Source organism: Lissotriton helveticus, chromosome 2_1 (assembly GCF_964261635.1).
Source record: "Lissotriton helveticus chromosome 2_1, aLisHel1.1, whole genome shotgun sequence".
In the NCBI taxonomy this organism is placed as follows: domain Eukaryota; kingdom Metazoa; phylum Chordata; class Amphibia; order Caudata; family Salamandridae; genus Lissotriton; species Lissotriton helveticus.
The window spans coordinates 513,182,359-513,202,816 of record NC_136059.1 but is presented as its reverse complement, the minus strand read 5'-3'; the positions used below and the strand labels follow the sequence as shown (position 1 = coordinate 513,202,816).

Below are 20,458 nucleotides of genomic sequence, written 5' to 3'. Positions count from 1 at the left end.
TCCGCCTCGCCACCACCTGTGATGCCGTTGCGGTTCGCCGTCGTGCCGGGATAGTGCCAGAGGGTTGGATACGGTGCCAACCTGCCTCTGCGGCAGTGCAAAGCCTCGGGCTGCGCCACACCTACCTATGGAAAGGGTAGGGGGTGCACCACCGGGCACCCAAGTGGAGACCAGCGGCCTCCCGGCTCACATTCCCCGGACTCAACGAGCGGTCTCATAGTCCACTGGGACATCGCAGCTCATAACTCGGATGATTAGGATCGCAGAAAGGCTGTTTAAGCGTCTGTGTGATCTGCCAGCATTCTAATTACTGGGCTAGTGATTCCGGTGGGATTTGACCACAGCAACGCACCGTTCCGAATACTAGTGTGCGGGTTCATATCAGAGCTTCAGCTCCGAGCGGCCATCATGGTCGCTGGCTCCTCCTCCTCCTCCTTTGTAATACCTTCTTCACTTCCCCTTTCAACCTTCACTCGTGAGCTGTCCCCGTTCCTCCGCGGCTGGTGGCGTTTGAGCCGAGGGACCTGCTTATCATAACCGGAAGTAGAGTATAGCCACCCTTCCTGGTTCGTGGGTCAGCGCTCTAGCTGCCGATTCTTCCTTCACCTCCAACAGCCCCAGCCTATTAAGGGCAGGAAAAGGTTTGGATGCGTGCAGTCGTAGGCCGGAGGCGTCCCAAAAGCAAGCCTGTCTGTGCCCGTCTGCGCCCGACTGCCGCCAGCCTCCAGGACCCCTGTCTGTTTCTTTATCTCACATGTAATTTTAGTAAGTTGTTAACTTACCCAACATTATGGCTTTTTATCGATATTCAAGTGCAGAGCTTAAGCTATTAAACAATCAACACACTGCCAAACCTTTACACTGTCCTGAGGCACCTTCTGTTTTAGCATCTATTCCTAAACCTGTCAGTAAAAGCAGTCAATGCGAGTCCACATCACACTTTATACCATTGTCGTCAAGCACTGGAGGTGGAACATTGTTGAGCAGAAGAAAGAATTAATGGGGCTCTATTTTAATGCACGATCAATCCCCAAACACGCATTTGAGATATGGAGTCTGCTAGACTCCGTGTAACAAGACATGTGTTTAAAAAGTGAAACCTGGCTTTACGAGTCAGCCCTTCCTGATGTGGCAACTGCCTTCCCCCTGAATATCAACTAATTAGACTTGATGTAAACATCAAAAGAGGGTGTGGCCTAGCAATAGGCTTTAGGGCAAGATCTAAGATAAATACTTTTGAAATCGTTACCTCAGATTGGATTGAACTATGTATTTTTAGACTTGAAAAACAGAACAAGGGAACCTGGAGAGGTGCCCTGGTCTACAGACCTCCTGGTCCTAATAACTAATTCTAGTAAGTGTTTGACTGAGATCATTGCCCCACACGTACTAGCAGATATCTTCCTTCTCACTGGAGATTTTACTTTCCATGCTGAACTCTCTTCTGACACAGATACCAGTGAATTCATCACCAACCTAAACACACTAGGCCTAGCACAGAAGGTAACTGGATCCACTCATTTGGCTGGCCACACCCTTGATCTCCTATTTACAAATGAAGCCACCACCATGGTGAAACCTCCTATCCCTCTGATCTGGTTGGACCATAGCCTATTAAAATGCCATTTACAAACATCTACTACCTTTGAAGATCCAAGTATTGAACAGAAATGGATCAGACCCTGGAGAAAAGTCAGCCTGGCAGCCTTTTCCCCCAATTTTTGTCATCCTCTCCTGACAGGCACAGAGAATATTGACCATTTAGTGTACATCTTTGTGAAGGCATTTACACAGGCCCTTGACATTATTGCACCCCTGTCTAAAGTCAAACACAAGTCTAAAGCGTCATTTTGGTTCACTGAATCTCTAAAAACTGACAAACTAACTAGCAGGAAAGCGAAACGTAAATGGAGAGCAACTAAAAGCACTGAGGACAGACTAGCCTACAAACACATCTACAGACATTATTTAGATAATATCAAGATAGCCCAAAAAAACTATATCATTAAAAGAATTGACAAGGCTGCAAATTCACACAAGGTACTACATAAAATACTAAAATAATTTACCAACCCTTCTTCCTGCCAAGCAGACAGTCCATCTTCACAAGACTGGGTAGACACATTGTCTACCTTCTTGGATGAAAACATTGACATAATTCATAACACTTTCCCTAAACATAACACCGTAGAGTAAAGTAACGAGCCTGACTGCATACAGACACCCACCACAGTACTTCTAGAAGAGTTTACTGAACTTACTCAGGAACATGTTAGATCAGCCCTCCTCAGGTCCAAATCTGGTTCCCATGTTGATCCCATCCCATCCTATATTCTGTCAACCCTTTCCCCTGCTCTCCTTAATGGTCTTACCAACCTTTTTAACATGTCCTTAAATCTAGCAACAGTTCCAATTAAATGGAAGCCAGCTAGGGTTAAAACAATCTTTAAAAAACTGTTGGCAGATCCCAAAAAGCCTAGTAACTATCGGCCAATTTCCATACTTTGGAAAAGAACTTGAGTCCCTGGTCAATGAACAATTAACAACCTATTTAGAAAGCCATCAACTGTTAGATCCTTCTCAGACAGGTTTTAGAACTGGCTATAGCATCGAAGCATCCATGGTAGAGGTAGTCAGCAACATAAGACTCGCCCAGGACATGGGGTAGTCTGCAATGCTGGTCCTAGTAGATCTGTCGGCAGCCTTTGACACCATCTCCCACAGAACTTTAGAACAATGGTTGCGGGAGATGGGAGTCAGAGGAAAGGCCCTTAACTGGCTGGGAATCTACCTAAAAGATCAAACAAACCACTGCTGTACAAATAGGCAGAATAGTTTCCTGCAGTCAGATGGTAGGTAAGGGAGTCCCCCAGGCATCAATACTTAGTCCCTAGCTTTTCACCCACTCTCAGACCCAACCCAGCAGACACCAGAATCAGATTTAAAAGCTGCATTACACACATAAACACATGGATGCAAACAAACCATCTTGATCTCAACACCAGTAAGACCGATGTATGACTATTTGGAAAAGCACATAAACTCTGGTCCAATGACTGGTGTCCTGAGAGCCTTGGCCCTGTCCATCTCCTAAGCCCATAGTATGTAACCTTGGAGTAGAAATAGACGACAAATTGTCCATGACAGATCAAGTAAATCATGCCCTGTGCACCTGCTATGGGATAATGCGTACCCTCCGTAAAATCTTCCGATGGATCCCAGTGGAATCAAGGAAACCACTCCATCAGGGTCTAATAATCTGGATTATGGAAATGCACTTATGGCCTCTATCAATGAAGAGCTTTATACCAGAGTCCAGGTGTTGCAGAACACCGCTGCTAGACTGGTGCTGAATCTTCCATTGTGGTCTCCGTCTGACCCCAGTCTTCACTGGCTCCCTGTCAGGAAACATGTTCATTTCAAAATCATCTGCCTGGTACATAAGATCATGCATGGAAATGGGCCATGTTACCAGGCCAAGAAACTTAACTGGCACAAACCAAATAGGAATCTTAGGTCTGCAACAAAATATATACTCACCCCTCTCAGGATCCGTACCACCAGAAATGGTGGCAAATCCTTTTCCCATTTAGCTCCCCTCTTCTGGTATGAGCTCCCAATGCAACTCCGGATGATCACTGAACACAAACTGTTCAGAAAGAAGCTTAAAACCTGGTTCTTCTGAACGTTTTCGCTCCTCCTTATGTCGTGAACCTTTACCTTCAATTAAATCCGCTACAGCGCTTAGAGACCCCTCCGGGTGATATTGCGCTCAATAAAACCTTATAAAATAAAATTCACATACACACACACATGCACGTGACTTCGTTTCATGACCTGTTTTTTCACTGCTCCTTCTAACAAATAATTTCTCTGGCTTGGGACGAGGATGCATACTTTCTATGTAGAATGAAAGCAGATGTTAGAAGTTATTTCAAACCATTTAAAGAACTAATAGAGAACACCATTTTAACAAATTGTCTTTTGCTCTTGGTACCTACTTGATGTGCCACATCAAGTACGTCTCTGATTTAAATACCTCCAATTGCATGTATTGTCACACATCCATGTTCGTTCTGTGTACTAACTTTATGGCATTAGTTCTGCATAAGCATGGTTTGATACAGGCATGTTTCACATTAATTACAAACAATTTGGATTCCCTTGCTGCAGATCTGAGAAATATATCAAACCAAATGTTTTACATCAGCATGTTATACTGAACCTAAATATACCCTTATACAATATTGTGCACTATCCATGGTCTGGCTTGAGAAGAGTGCAAATGTTTTGCTTTAGTTGCCGTGGCTTGTCTGCATTAAATCAGTCATTGGTCTGTGCCTTTGACTGTGTTCCTCTTCTTGGCTACTAAGTGCCTTTCCTCCCCACAATTTTTAAACAGGCCTTTGGTTGATGTAGTCTTAACATCTAACAATTTTTTATTGTTGCCATATCTATCATTCTTTTTCTTGTTAACTGGACACAGATGATTCAAATGTTCTCTATAGTGTGGTTCTTAAACTCGTTTAGCAGTATTCTGGAAAAGTTTCTGACCTCAGTGGCTTACAAATCAGCAAATGAACATAGCCATAAGTTGACCTTTTTAATCTCTTCCTGACTGGGCATGTCTCCCGCTGTCTTTTGATTCTGATCATCGAATATGCCAATAAGCATTTTTCTTTTTTAGTGTTTTCACCTCTTATGTACTTCTCCCTTCTGAGCCCTCCTTCCACCTGTTTCTTCTACACCCACCTCCCTATACTTCTTTCACAAAACATCTGCATCTTCTCCCCTGCTCATTCTCTGTTCATCTTCCTACCTCTCTCCATATCTTCGTCTCTTTTCTCAATTTATTTCAATTCAGTTGTATAATAATGATTAATTGGCATGACGTATTGGTTTAATGTGCTATCAAAGCTTTTCAGCTTCATAGGTAATGCAGTATGGACTTTGGAGTCTCTGATTGTGTAAAACGCTGGTGCGTTTTTTTTTAGGTCGAGCCTAGCTAACGCATGCACTGTCTCTCAACATGCTGTATTCACTCTGGGCTTACAGCCCGCATTCCGGCTTCTGATTGGCTTTTGTCAGTGTCCTTTAAAAAACATTGCTTTTAATTTGGATAATGGTTTCTGCTTGTGCCACCTTTTTTCTCAATTGTTGACTACGACGGATTGCCCCCAGGACTTGTGATCTTCCACTTGTGCTATTGTATGTCCCGTCATTTGATATTTTTTTTTATATTGACACAGAGAACTTCCCACTTAGCGCGGCACCTGATTCTTGGCCGCCACGCTTCAGTGTTTTCAAGCACTTCCCTCAAGTGTTTGTTGTGGCACATGTGTGCTTCACGCGATATTCTTCCAGTTTGCACACGCTTATGGTTTTCTTCTTCCTCCACCTATTAGACACACATCTGCTATCAGCTCAATAGCTTTTCTCTGATTGCAGCTGTCGGTAGTGGGCGCTGTTCAACAGCCCGCCACGTTTCTGGTGGTCAGCAGCTCAAAGTGCTTGATGGACGATTTGCGACGAGGCTTGTGCCATTTGCTTGTGTATACTCTTTTTATTGATGGAGCCCTCATTAATTTGAACGTTTCATAAAGCGCGGCACTGTGAAGTGGGTGCTGTGCTGATGAAAGAAAGTCGCTAGCCCGCTATGCTTCATCTTTCAGCCTGGTGGCCTTGCCTTTCTTTTATCAGCTTTGTGCCTGCTTTTTGTTTTAGACAGTTAAGAGGTAAAAGTGATAGGTTTGCGGGATCTCTTTATACCAGTGGTTACTCTTACTGGAAGCTTTCCAGGGAAGTTTTGAATTCATTCACAATAAACTTTGTGGGATGTGCGCCTGCACTGCTTAACGAGGTGCCTTATTTCCCTTTTTGTTCCTTCCACCCCCATTAGTATTTGGAAAACAAAACTGTGCTGCTGTACCCTGTCTTTATCACGTACTCACGGAACACACGCAGCGCCTTCTGGCTTTCTGGCTGTTGCTACAGGCACACACAGTTTGAAGGGTTGTTTATTTTCCGCACACCCTTCCTCATAATGATTTCTGGTTTTCTCATGACAAACATAGTCACTGTCTGAATTGGTCAGTTTACATTTAAACTGCAAGCATTTTTGTACTGATAGTTGAAAAGACACATATCAGTGTTGGATTCTCTCTCTTAAAAAAGCACAACAGCCTTGGTGCTCGGCATGAAACTAGTGCAGTCCTGATCTGCTTATGGTAACGGCGCATCAGCTGCAGGAGTTTGTTTTCTTCAGTTTCTGCCTTGTTATCTATAGTCTGGCCCCTTAACCCCTTCAGTGCTAATGACAAGGGTAACTCGTCATGGAGTTTCCATTGATTTCAATGGAAAGTCAATGGGAATCAAAAAATATGCTTAGCATCCAAGTGGTTAATAAACCAAAAATCATTTTTTTAATGTTAACCCCGCTTTCACGCCTTCCCTTTCGAAAAGTCACATCTCTGTGAAAAACAGGTTCTTTGTTAGACATGCACTGCAGTTACAGAGTTTGTGCCTGAGAAATGTAATATTTTTGTCCCCCACCCCCTACCCCCACTGCTGTCTGACCAATTCGCCAAACATAACTTTGAGCACGTTCAGTTAATGTTTTTTTGTCTTTACTTGACACGTACCACCCAAGTCATAACAATAAACAAAAGCAGATGGAATCCATGACCTGTGTGAGAGGATTTGCGCTTCAATGATTAAGTTGCTTGTTGTAAAATTGAAAACCAGAGTTGTAATCCTGGGTTGCATTGAGTGATCCTGGGCAAGTTACTTTATCCACTTTTGCTCACCAGCCTTCTCCCTATCTCCATTTCTTAAATATACCTAAATAATTAAAATTAACTTACAAAAATCCTGAGTTATAATAGCATGCTAAGACCGATTCTTAAGAATGGGTAGAACAGTCTACAAGTAGGCGTACAGTACCCTGCCTTAGGATGGTCTCAAAGGTGTTGTCTGCTGTCTTGACTTGCTTTTTGTTCCCTAATACCACATACCTTGTTAATAGCTTTGGGACCATGCTTCTCTAACCACTGTACCTCTTTTTAGGTCGAAGGCCTTTTGGGTAAATTCTAAAAGCCGTCCTGGGAATGCATTTTGCCCATTATTTACCATTTCTTTTTAACTCAAAGTTGCTTGCTTTCTGTTTACTGGCTTTATTTGTTTTAGGCTGTCAAGCATGTCTTTGTCATTTCCATGGAGAATAGCCTGTTTATAACATGCTGCTTAACTAAATACTTATAAGGTTCCAAAGGCGCAACCTATTGGCTACACCAATGTTTGCCTTTTACTGTTTTTTTTGCCAACTCTAGTCCTTTCTCAAGAATAATGCAGATCGTCTCTTCATACTTCACTTTGTGGAGTTAGTGATGTTGTAGAATACTCCATACTAGCAGTTTTTGGCTTCCTTGTGCATGTCTTTGTGTATGAGAAAGGATTATTGTTTTCTTTGACGCCCATGTTGCATTGTTGATATAGTCAGTCATGTTCTGCTTTTAGGTTCATTCTGTGTCCCTAGCTTTTTTTTCCTTTTTGCTGCAATCATTGACCTTATAGTCAGCCACACATTGTCTTTTTTTGAGCTTTTATCCAGTGAGTAAAAATGTTGCTAGGGTTCAGTGCCATTGTAGTAGTTTCGGATCACTGACATAATATTGATCATACAAATCTTGTGTCAAAAATATCTATTAAAAAAATATTGTTTTTGTATACTTATAATGGTAAATAAAAAACAATTTGAGAAAACAATATTTCACACTAATATATAGTTAAAAACATAAAAACATCGATTTTCATTATGTATAGTATAAAATAGTAAATCCAAAATATTTCAACATATAATATTAAAACTGTATAAGTAATTTTTAATATTTAAAAATATATATAAATATATACTCATATAAAAACACACACACAAATATATATATACATGTTTATAAATACATATATATATATATATACACTGTAACACCGTTAATACAAATATTTATTTGAATTCATATTAAGCTTTTTAAATTATTGATTTGAATTTCCTATTCATCATCATCGTCATCATTAGGGAGAGGTGTGGCGCTGCGGCCAGGGCGACTGACGCTGGAATCTGGGGATCACGGTTCGATCCCCAGCGCCGGCGGCAGGTTAGCCCAGCACCATGTGACTCTGGGCAATAGCTTGCTTAATCTTCCCGACGGCCCCCAGCGCCTAGAGACCCTAACGGGTGATTGTGCGCTTTACAAATGTGGATTATTATTATTATTATATCATCATCATCATCATCATAAAACTTTATTTCGCCAATATGGCCATAAAAGCACAGATAAAAATACAATATAATACATACAACTCATACAAGATATCCATTAATCTACCAAGGGACCAGATAGCACATTGTTAATATAAAGGTCCAATCTATTTTGCTTACCAAGATCGTCTCTCACTAGCCTTACCCCAAGTATAAAAGACATAAAATACTTGTGACAAGTGCATATGCGTAGCCAGTGGGATATCTTTTGCAAAGAGCGTTTTCGCTTGAATATGAATCTCAATAAAAAGCATGTGCAAAAACGTTAAACGGCATGGTGGCGTTTGCTTTGTTTAAAAAGACAATGTCAGTAAAAATGCATAAGCAGTACCTGGGCAGGGCGATGACAATTGCAGTAATCCTATATGATTCAACTGAACCACTAACCTGGCTTACAATACCAAAAACAGTGCACATGCAACACTTCAATACCATGGAGGTTTTTGCTTAAAACTTGAACTACTCAATCTAAAGTGCATATACAAGGCTTAGGCGGTACGTAAGTTATTGCAGTTACAAAGAAAAAACAACATTTTAAAAAATGTAATGGTAACCCTCGCCTGCCAGCATTCTCAATGGTTAAGAATAAAACAAAAAAAATATTGATTTATACAGCACATAGCAATTAAAAAAGGTAAACATAAAAAAGTCATCACTTACTTTCATTCATTTTGAAATGAGAGAGAACAGAGCCCAATTTACGTAATGAATAAAAATGGGCCAAGCAAACCTATGATGTCCTCTTAAGGATATCTCTGTGGGTGCACGACATGGAGAATAGAAAAGTGAAATAAAGAACACAATGGGCATATGGATATCAAATTTAAATAACCTAAAAACCTCATTGTAATGTCTAGACCCCATGTTTCTGCATAGTTGAAGCAGCCATCAAATCCTTTCCACCTGTAACCTTGACAGAGGAATAACACATGGAGTTCCGTCTCATCTGTATTATTACAAGCTGGACAACCCAGACTGGGTGAACCCGCCCACTTTTTAGTAAATGTATGCACCGGAAGCACCCCATGTCTGAATTGCAGGTATAGCTTCTTGGCGAGGAGCGCCGGATATCGTCCAGAGCCAATTCCAGACTGTATTGGTCTTTTACTATTGAATTTATATTAAGCTTCTTAAATTATTGATTTGAATTTCCTATTATAAAAAGCATAAATATATGCAAAATGTATTTATATATTTAAATGAAGCAAACAATATTAAAACACAATTACAAAACATTAAACTAAGTAACTAAATTAATTAAATATAAAAAACTATAAAATGACAAAACTTTGAGGAACGAATATCTATATATTAACGAATTATATAACATTAAACAATCAAACAATTGATACTAATATATATTTTAACAATTTAAAAAATAAGTATTTAAATAAGAAAATAAAAAATACACTATTCTCACACCAGTCTGTGCAACCGTAGGGAAAGCATTGGAATTCAAGGGGGTAAATGTACTATTCCCTCCCCATTCTGTGCAAGAGTAGAAAAAGGGTTTTATTTTGGAGGGGTTAAATTTACTATTCCTGCCCCCAACTCTGTGCAGCAGTAGGAAAAGTGTAGGATGTTGGAGGGTTTACATTTATTATTCCCACTCCAGTCTGTACAACAGTAAGGAAAGCGTGTGACTTCAGAGAGATAACATTTACCATTTCAACTCCAGTCTGTGCAACAGTAAGGAAAGGGGTGGATTTGGGAAGGGTGAATTTACTATTCCCACTCGAGTATGCTCAACAGTATGGAAAGTACTTAACTACAAACACATACCATATTTTAATAACCCTATTAGTTGACCATAAACTAGACAAGGTTTTTAATCTTGTTGGATATGGAAGATAAAGCGCCTTATGTACATGCAGTAAGAGTTGAAGTTAATACGCTTATTGATAGTGAGCCAGTGCAGGGTTTCTAGTCCCTTCCTAGCAGACTGCCTTCTGGGAATGTCCAAAATGAGACTTGCCAATGCATTCTGCACCACCTGGCGTTTATGCTGCGTGTTCTTGTTTGAGTCCAGGTACTGCGAGTTACAGTAGTCAAGTCTGGACATTACTAAGGCAAGAGCTACCTGCTTACGGGCTGCCTGCTGGATGAAAGGAAAGATTTTCTTCAGCATCCTTATAATCCAGGTGGAGGTAGAAATAGTGCGAATTATTTGGACATTAAAGTTAAGTTCTGTATCCATCAGTACTCCCAGGTTCTTAGCCTTCTTGCCTGGAGTAGGACAGATTCCTAAGGAGTGTGGCCAGCAGTTACTATCCCCTCTTGTTGTCCCTGGGTCGAAAATCATAACTTCCGTCTTGTCCCCATTAAGTTTCAAAAAGTTACATGACATCCAATCTGCCACTTTAGTCATGCAACCAAAGGTGTTCTCTGCTATCGAACATGAGTTCTTGGGGATTAAAACCATGATCTGAGTTTTGTCAGCTTACAATACTACCTCCAATCCAAAGGAACGGATTACAGCTGCTAACGGTGCCACATAGAGGTTGAAAAGCGTAGGGATCATCAATGAGCCCTGCAGCTCTCCACAAGGTAAGGAAAAGGCCTCTGAGTGGACGTGCTGTAATTTCACCTTTTGGGATCTTTCTCTAAGCAAAGAGAACAGGAGGGCTAATGCCTGATGAGAGATGGCTTAGAGTCTATCCAGCAGCAGTGCAGGTGAGATGGTATCAAATGCTGCTGACAGATCCAGGAGTATCAGCGCCACCCTTTGTCCTTCATCCACCATGCGCCTGTTATAGTCGGTGGCTGATATTATAGTCGGTGGCTGATATCCCCCCCTAGATCCTGCCCCCATTAGATTCCTGAAAACAGTAGCCCCTGTCATCGTGCCTACGATCACGGAGATGATAAACATCTCGCTATCTCAAGGCTCTGTCCCCCCAAGCTGGAAGAGTGCAGTAGTCAAGGCACTCCTAAAAAAACCTCATTTGGACCCCGCCGACATGGGGAACTACCGGCCAATCTCACTCCTCCCATGCGTCAGCAAAATGGCCGAGAAACTGGTCAATGGGCAACTGTCACAGTTCCTTGAATCAAACAACCTTCTGCGGCAGTCACAAACTGGATTCCGCCCGGGCCACGGCACAGATACCGCCCTTCTCGCTGTCATCGAGGAGGCAAGGTGCATCCTGGATTCAGGAGGGTCAGTGGCAGTGATCCTCCTGGACCTCAGCGCAGCCTTCGACACGGTGAACCACCGTGTCCTACTCCATCGGCTGGCCGTGGCAGGGCTCGCAGGTTCGGCGCTCACATGGATAGAATCATTCCTTTCAGGGCGCTCGTTCCAGGTATGGGATGGCAACTCCCACTCTGCCTCCCTCCCCCTTGCGAGCGGAGTCCCCCAGGGGTCATCCCTAAGCCCCACTTTATTCAACGCCTACATGGCCCCCCTCGAGGATGTCGTCGCCCCCTTCGGGATTAAGATAGTGAGCTATGCGGACGACACGCAATTGGTCGTCTCACTCTCACATCTGGACAATCACCCAGACAATCTGCCGAACTGCCTCCAACAAATTCACCACTGGATGTGCGAGTCATCGCTCAAGCTAAACGGATCAAAGACAGAAGTCATGCTTTTGGGCAAGCAATGGACCACCATCCCCTCTTCGGTCTGGCCAGACGTCTTCGGGGAAGTACCCACCCCGAAACAAGTAATTAAGACCCTAGGAGTCTGGCTGGAACCCGAGCTGTCTCTGAAAACCCAAGCAACCAAAACAGCAGGCACCTGTTTTGGTCTCATGCGCTCCATCCGCAGGATCCTCCCACTACTTCCGCCCCTATCTAGGAAACTCTTGGTCCAAGGCCTGATCCTTGCGCGGCTAGACTACAGTAACACGGTCTATCTAGGAGCTCCTGAAGCCACTATGGCTAGACTTCAGCGTACGCAAAACGCAGCTGCCCGGCTCCTTATGAATCTCCCTTCCAGAGTCTCAGCCAGACCAGCGATCAAGGCCCTCCACTGGCTTCCAATACGACAAAGGGTAGAATTCAAGGCCCTGTGCACCGCACACAAACTTATCAACGGTCTCGGCCCTGCTATCCTGAGAGACCTGGTTACCCCCTACAAGGCCCCCAGATCCCTACGCTCGAACAATGAGCGTCTGGCCAACGTCCCCAGATACAGGAAGGCACGCACCGGCGGTAGACGCTTTTCTGTAAAAGCATCCTCAGGATGGAACTCACTTCCTCGCCCCCTGAGGCAGGAACCCAGCCATCTCCTTTTCCGGAAAAAATTGAAAACGCTGCTGTTCCCAAAATAAAGTCTCCTCTCCCCTCTGGCCTCCACAAATGCTACAGCGCGGGGATGCCTCCGGGTCACCAGGCGCTCTATAAATCGCTAAATGAATAACTAAATAAATAAATATTAACCCCTTCCATGCTGGTGACGGAATTGCTCCGTCACCAGCCTCGGTCGCGCTGTGCTGGTGACGGAGCTGTTCCGTCACTGCCCGCTCGCGCGCCTGCGCGGCGCTGATTTCGCGCCTGCGCGGTGCGTTCAATTGAGCGGGCGGGGCCGTGACGGAACCGCTCCGTCACAAGCACAGCGTGCCCGAGGCTCGTGGCGGAGCGGTTCCGTCACGAGCATTGGATCGCTGCGCGGCCCCCCCTGCCCCCTAGCGCTGCGGCGGAATTACCGCCGCAGCCAAGGGGTTAAGGCAGTTTCTGTGCCATGGTATTTCCTAAAACCAAACTGGGAGTTGTTAAGCCAATGTTGCTGTTCTGCAGCTTCCATTAGTTGGATGTTAAGGTGTTTTTCCAAGATATTTGCAGGAACAGGGAGCAAAGAGATGGGGTGATAGTTCATGGTGGAGAAGTGTGGCTCAGTGGTTAGAGGCGGCAGACCCGGAAGCTGAGATCAGCCGTGGACCAGGGTTCGATTCCCCGCCTCGGCGGGTCTCGGGCTCAAAAAAATTCCACGGACTCGACAATTCTCGCTCCGGTGCCTACTCGACTCACGGGGTCACACTCTGCGACTCTGGGCAATAGCTTGCTTAATCTCCACTACGGCCCCTCGCGGCGGGATGCCTGGCTTTCACCTTGTGAATACCCTGCCGGGGTATTCTCTCACAGGGGAATACCAGGACGGGTTCCCTAAGCAAGCGCCTTGAGACCCCTGGGTGAATCGTGCGCTATATAAATCGAAATACAATACAATACAATACAATACAATCTGTGGGGTCTAGGTTCGGTTTTTTCAGGAGAGGCCTAATAATAGCTTGCTTCCAACTACAAGGATAGGATCCAGATAGGATCACATCATTCATTAGTTTTCATAGTGGGTCGCCTATAATGTGGGTCACCATGATAAGAACTGCAGGAGGGCAGGCTTCTAAAGGTGATCCTGCAAAGGTTTTCATGAAATATTCTGCAGTCAGCTTGGGTGAGAGAGTAGAAAAGACAGCGAGACCTTTGGTCTCCAGGCTTGATCCAGATGGCATTCTTTGTAACGTTGTACTGAGCCAACTGGAGGCAATTGACTGGGTAGGCACCAAAAGGTTCGGGTCAAAACCTCTATAAATGCCCATGATTTTGGAGTGAAAGAAAGTTGCTAGCTGGTCACAAAAAGCTTATGAGATCTTTGGTTCTGCTCTGGGTTGAGGACCGAAAGCAGTTGTATTAGCCCAAAGAGGTCTTACGTGGAGGATGAGTTTTCAATTATATGGGTGCAATATTTAGACTTTTCTTCCATAAATGCGAGCTTGCATTCTTTAATACACATTTTATATAGAATTCTCTCTTGATCATCTAGGGTAATCCTCCAAACCAGCTCAAAATGGCGGCAAGCTTATTTAAGCATCCTAAGTCTATCATTGTACCAAGGAGCTGATGATGAGTGCTTTTTTGCACATATTTGCCTTTAGGGGGGGCACTTTGCTGCAATATCTAGCCATGTCGCAAAGGCCTCTGCCCCACTATCAGAATCCTCTTGGATTACACAGGGTATACTATTTAAAGTTCTGGCTAGTATCTCAGCCAATACCCCTTTCCAATTTCTGAATTCATGCAGAGGGTGAGAAGCTCTATTACTAGTTGCTGAAGGGGATATGAAATCAAAGGCGACTACGCTGTGGTCGGACCAACAAATAGGGTATAATGAATTGTTAAGTCTATCCTAAATAGCTTCCCACCCTATGCCTCTACAAACACAGCAACCCTCACCTAGTATATACTGTAAAGAAAATATAATTATTAAGCAATTTACATAATTAATAATAAATCAAATATTTAATAATGAAGATATTTTTTTTAATTATTACTTAAGTTCAAACCCTATACCTGTACATGCCCAACAACTCACACCCAAAAGAAAACTAACAAAAATATTTACACAATTTACATAATTAACAATCAATTAGCTAATTAATAATACCTTGACAATTAATTAATAATCAATTATTACTTGATTAACTTCCCATCCTATACCCCCTACAAACCCAAAAACCTGCACCTAAAATATAACTTCACAAATATAATAATTACACAATTTGAATAATTAACACGCAATTAAATAATTAATAACACATTAATAATTAATTAATGTTCATTGGTTACTTAATTAACATGCCACCTTATACCCCTACAAACCAAACAACCCACAACTAAAATATAACTTAAAAAAACTATAATTACACAAGTTACATAATTATCAATTAAATACTTCTAAATTAAAATGTATTATTAATTAATTGTACTTAATTAACTTCCCTCCCTGTACCCCTACAAACCTCACAACCCAATACAACACTATAAATTACTATTAAGAATTAAATTAAAAATGACAAAATAACTTAAAATTACAAACTCTATTGAAAAATATTGCCAACCATTATACAAACAATATTTAACTTAGAAAATTAATATATGAACTAAAACACCTACAAATAATTAAAAAATTATATTTATAGCAACTATATTATTTAAAACAATATTAAAAACACAGATAACCTTGTAAATTATATTTCTGCATCATGATATTTATGTGTCACGATATAAAAAACTCTATATTTGCGTATCTCTATATTTATAATTCAATATTTTGTCCACATACAGTAGTTTCTAGAACTTAGGGGCCCATTAGGATGGCGGGCGGATCGCCCCCGCCATCCTTGCCGGAATGACCCCCCGCCATATTAGTATGGCTTGGGGGTCCGCGGCGGTCGGAAAGAATGTCCGCCGCTCTTCCGCCCCGGTCGCAAAGGGTTTATATGGTGGCGGTGTCTATCAGACAACGCCAGCCATATTACCACGTGCATTTTCCAATGCCTTGCCGCCACGAAAAGGCATGCGGAGTCTACTTTGGGGGCCCGTTGCGGGCCCCCAAGGACTCCAGGGGGTTGTGGGGTGCACATGGGGGGTACCCCCCTGCATTTCAAAGGACAACGTGGCAGGCACCGTGCGGTGCCTGTCACGTTGTGCTTTGAAATGCACAACATGTATTTTTTACATTGCGGCGGGCGGTGCATTCAGCACCGCCCGCCGCAATGTTAAGAATACAGGATGCGCCCGCCACAGTGGCGGGCGCATCCTAATTCCCCCCACGGTACCCCCGCCCTTATGGCGGGCAGTCCCGTTATCCGATAGGATGGCAGGCGGACAAAGTCCGCCCGTCATCCTAATGACCCCCTTAATTTGGTTCTGTGTCGCTGTTTTGGTTTCACATTTTCTTTCATTGGCAGATTTGGGGTCTGTGCTTCAGAATTATCTTGTCTTTTATTGTACAGGGGGTCTGCTACCAGGGAACTTGTACTCACAATTTCTAGGGTTTGTAGGGCTTTGTATTGGAAGGATGTTTTACTCTCTGTTTTGTATGGTTATTGTATGGGTGGCACCCTATTTCTGCTCAGCATACATGGCTGGAAGTTTTCCTGTCAACTTCAGTCTCTCACTAAGGGCCTCATTACGATGCCAGTCAGACCATCTTCCGCTGTCCTGTCGGAGGCGGTCTCGTAGGAAGCAGTTGGTCCGTCCTCGGATTACAGTGCAGGCATCCTTTGACCGACCGATGAAAGACCGCTGACTCGACACCTGTTCTCTGACCACCAACTTGGCGGTAGGAGAAAATATTTTTTTCCATAGTACAGTAAAGGGATCTCCGACCGCTGTCTGGATTATGATGATGCTTTCAGACGACCCGACCATGGCAGTCTGACCACCTGAAATGAAGGATTTGGGATGCATATGCACCCCAGTCTGCTTCTCTCCAGCAGTCTCCATCGTGGATCCTTTCCTCCAGGTCCCCCCGACACCTGGGCAGCTCAAACCTGATGACAACAATCCTGTGGGTGCTGGAATCCAGGTAAGGCCTGCTACGGTATGTATCCCCATTGACTGGACTGTGCACATTGTACCACACTCCAGCAATAAGGTACATGAATTTCAAGGCATATCCCCACAGATTCAGGGATATGTGCTCGCCATAGCTGCGACTGCCGTGGTAGCAGTAGTTGCATTGTAATACAGCAGGGGGAAGCTTCCTTGCCTCGGTGGCTAGAAAGGGCTCGCAAGGACAGCGGTCGAACAGTTGGTCCGACTGACGTTGTAATGAGGCCCCAAGTCTTTCGTTCCATTCTGCCACTCTGATTTAATATCACTCTCTTCTGCTAACTATTCCAGTCTTTCTATTTTATTTTCTAGCTTAATATGAGCCTTTATCTCTTTCCACCACTCTCTCGCCCGTCTTAATCTTTCTTTATTATCACTTCTTTATTTTTCACTGTCTCTCAAGGTTTCTGTCATTAATGCTGACTTTTCTCTCACTCTCGTCTGTTCCTCTGTATTTTCCTTTTTCTTCGTCTCATTCTCTTTCTCTAAAATCTTGCTTATCTACTCAATCAGTGTTTATTCTCTCTCTTTCTCTTTCACTCGTGTCTCTTTTGTTCTCATTCTGTTATCTTTCACTTCTTTCCATCCCTTTTTCCATGTCTCTCTTTTTCTCCTCTCTCTTACACAGATATCTCACTCTTTTTTTGTTTAACTTTGTTTTTATTGATTTTACAACAATTTTTAGTTTACAGTGTATTATTTTCTTTTCTGTGTTAGTCCACATTGTTAATACAAGACAGAACATGGCGTTATAAAAATGGATCACGCATTTACTACCTGCACATCGACCAATTTCAACTGGTACATGGTTCTTGTCCAATAATCGATTGAACATCATAATGTACTGTTTTAACTTACTTAATATGTAGTCAACAACATAACATAAAACTGAATGACCTACACCCGGAACACTTACAGTGCGCCCGTACACGTCTTCTGTGTTATATCCGCAATTCCCCTCCCCCGTTCATGCACCCGACCCAACATATCCTTTCGTATGTGCTTTTTGTTTACTCAGTCACCTAATCCCCTTAATACATCATAATGAATACCAGGCAGAAGATATACTGTGCAATGGCACAGATGTCTCACTCTTGATGTCTATTCTCCTCCCTGTCGGTTTCTCTCTCCATCTGGTTCATGCGCTCACTTTCTTTCATGTCTCGTTCTCTCACCCACAGTTGTGAGCACACCGTCTCTCTCTTCCCATCAGTCCGACCTTTCTATCATTTTGATGGTTGTCTCAGCCGCTAGTCAGATGGGTTTTATCTGCAGAGGGCGGCCGCACTACTAGGTCTTGTGTCTCGGTTTTCGCCATGGGGTTATTAAGACATCAGTACTGATGTGTGGGGGAAATGACACACTTTCTTGAAAGTGAAATGAACCTTCTCTTGTGAGTAATAAAAGCAGCATGTGTTCATATGTTTAAAAATAAGCCCAAAATCGTTTTCTGGGTACATGAAATCACTATGATGGCTTGATATATTGCATTTCTATTTTTCGCACAAGACATACCTAGATTCAATCTTTTTTCTCTTGCTCTCACCAGCCATTGTAATGCTAGAAGCTGTTGCTTTTAATCGCAGGTCCTGCTGCAGGAACAGAACATGGGCATTCGCTATACGTTTAATGTCCCAATCACTCGGACGGGCAGCGGCGATAATGAAGTCGGCTTTTCATGGAATCACCAGCCATGGTCAGTCTGCTCGGCAACTTGTTCAGGGGGTAAGTAAGATACCTCAGGGGCCAAATGCATTGTTGAGCAGGAAATACATACAGATAAATCAGGGGATCTACTTTTCTCTATTCCATAATGTATATCATGTGAGAACAAACAAGCACATTTCACCCCACTTGACATTATCAAAATGCGAATGCACCAGCTCAAAAATGGAGGAAGGGGATTATGGGACCTAAGCTCAACCTGTACCCAACACCTCTTTGTATGTATGCCTGTTACATGTGCAAAGGAGATTTTAACAAAACAATTCTATTCAATGAATAACCTTGCTTTCAAAAATAGAGCCAAGTGATTTTAAACTATTTTTTCCACTTAACAAAAATGAAAGGTAGTTGTTTATCCACAGCTTTGTCATGCTTTTCACATTTGAGAAGTGCCTAAAATTAATGTTCTCCAATTTCTTAATGTGTAAACAGCAAAATAGTATGCAACCTGTAACATTAAAATTAGCTAGAGCCTCCAACAGCCAAGCTCCTTAATTGCTTCTAATTGAGAATGTGAAATGCTTCACTGGACAGAACATTGCCTTATTCAATTAGACTTGTTGGAATGTAGCTTCATCAAAACCAAATGCCAGCATTAGCATCCTGTTTTGCATAGCACTGTTCTTTATGCCAGGTTGAACATCAGCTGTGCAATGTGTCTTAAAAACAGTAAACAAACCCAAATAGTATTTGCATCCATATGAGCTGTTTGGTTTTGTTTAATGATTTTTGTGGGGGGTGGGAGGTTTGGCGGAGGCAGGGTGAACTGTGGGGTGAGGGAGTAGGGTTAGCAACACAACAAACATGGGGAGGAGGGTGGGAAGACACGAAACATGAGGTAGGTGTTGTGGAAGGGGAGGGAGCAGTAACACCACAGAGGGTGGGAGGAGTCGGGGTGTCAAGCAACACAAGAAAGGTGTGTGGGGAGCAGCAACACAACAGAGGGCAGTACAGGAGGGGAGGCATGGAACACATGGGAAGAGGAGGAGGGAACAAAATGGAAAGCAGATGAAGTGGGGGACAAAAGCATGGATGGTAGGAGGAGGGAGGCATCGGAGACACATGCACTCATATAGACTGCATGTCAAAAAAGTTGAAAAAATACCTGCCGAGTGTGCAGCCAGAGGACGGACACTGGCCGCAGACAGGAAACTGTACTTGGTCCATGCTCCACCGTAGGGACAAACACTTAAAGACCCAGCAGTAAGTAGGAGGCGAGCAGGAGGCAGTGACCAATAGAAAGCAAGGAAACAAGAGTTACGTGGAAGCCAACCCTTGGTAATTAATGGTAAATAATGAGAGGGGTCTTAGCCAATTTTTAAGCTTTTTTTGTTGACAAAGGATTTCACTAACAGCTCATGCACACTGTCTCAGGCAAAACCTAAAAATGTCCTGCTGTACCCTTATGTTCACATAGGAGAGGTGCTTGTTTCAGTAAGCTTTGTCTCTGACAATTTTTCCTTTCCCTTCCCTCCTACCTCGTATTTCACCCCGCATATTCCCCTCTCCTCTGTCTCAATCTGAAAAACATTCTCTAATTCTTTGATTCCTTATTTATGCCCTAGTGCTTGGATTCTTAAACTCATTGATGTCATGGTAATGATCCCTTAAATCAACAAGGAATCAAACATTGTCTACACATGGGGTCATTGGCTGAAAAATTGTTGACGTTCTACTTACAAACAATTATGTTACATTGTCTTGTTTAAGCTTTCTCAAGCTAATTATTCCCCTTCTCTTTGTATATTCCCCTTTGGTGCTTTCAGGCAAGGGAGTTCTGAGGAGAAACAGGATCCTCAATCTCTTTACGGAGCATGTTCCATGAAATGTACACTGTTCAGAAGGAGTTTAAACTCTGCACCCCGTAAAGGGTGGTGTCCAATTTGTACTGTGTCAAAGTGACATTAGATTCCCTCTAACCTTAAGATCTCTCCCTCTTAAGGGGATGCAGTCAGTGAGGCAGGCACAGATTAAAGAGAGGCTAATTGTTTTCTGACACAGATCCATGCAACACAGCTTCACCTGGTCTCTTTGGCTGTGTGCCGTGGTACCCTACATTGCAGAGACTATGAGGAA

At 43.1% G+C, this 20,458-nt stretch overlaps 1 protein-coding gene across 1 annotated transcript in view; it reads left to right on the top strand.

Annotated features, from left to right (window-relative positions):
• The window catches only part of LOC144820131 (A disintegrin and metalloproteinase with thrombospondin motifs 6), a 463,746-nt gene that overhangs the window by 284,264 nt on the left and 159,024 nt on the right, over positions 1–20,458 (top strand). The window contains exon 9 of the mRNA XM_078677765.1: positions 18,244–18,382. Coding sequence (XP_078533891.1) covers positions 18,244–18,382 — 139 coding nt within the window. The remainder of the gene's footprint in view (positions 1–18,243; positions 18,383–20,458) is intronic.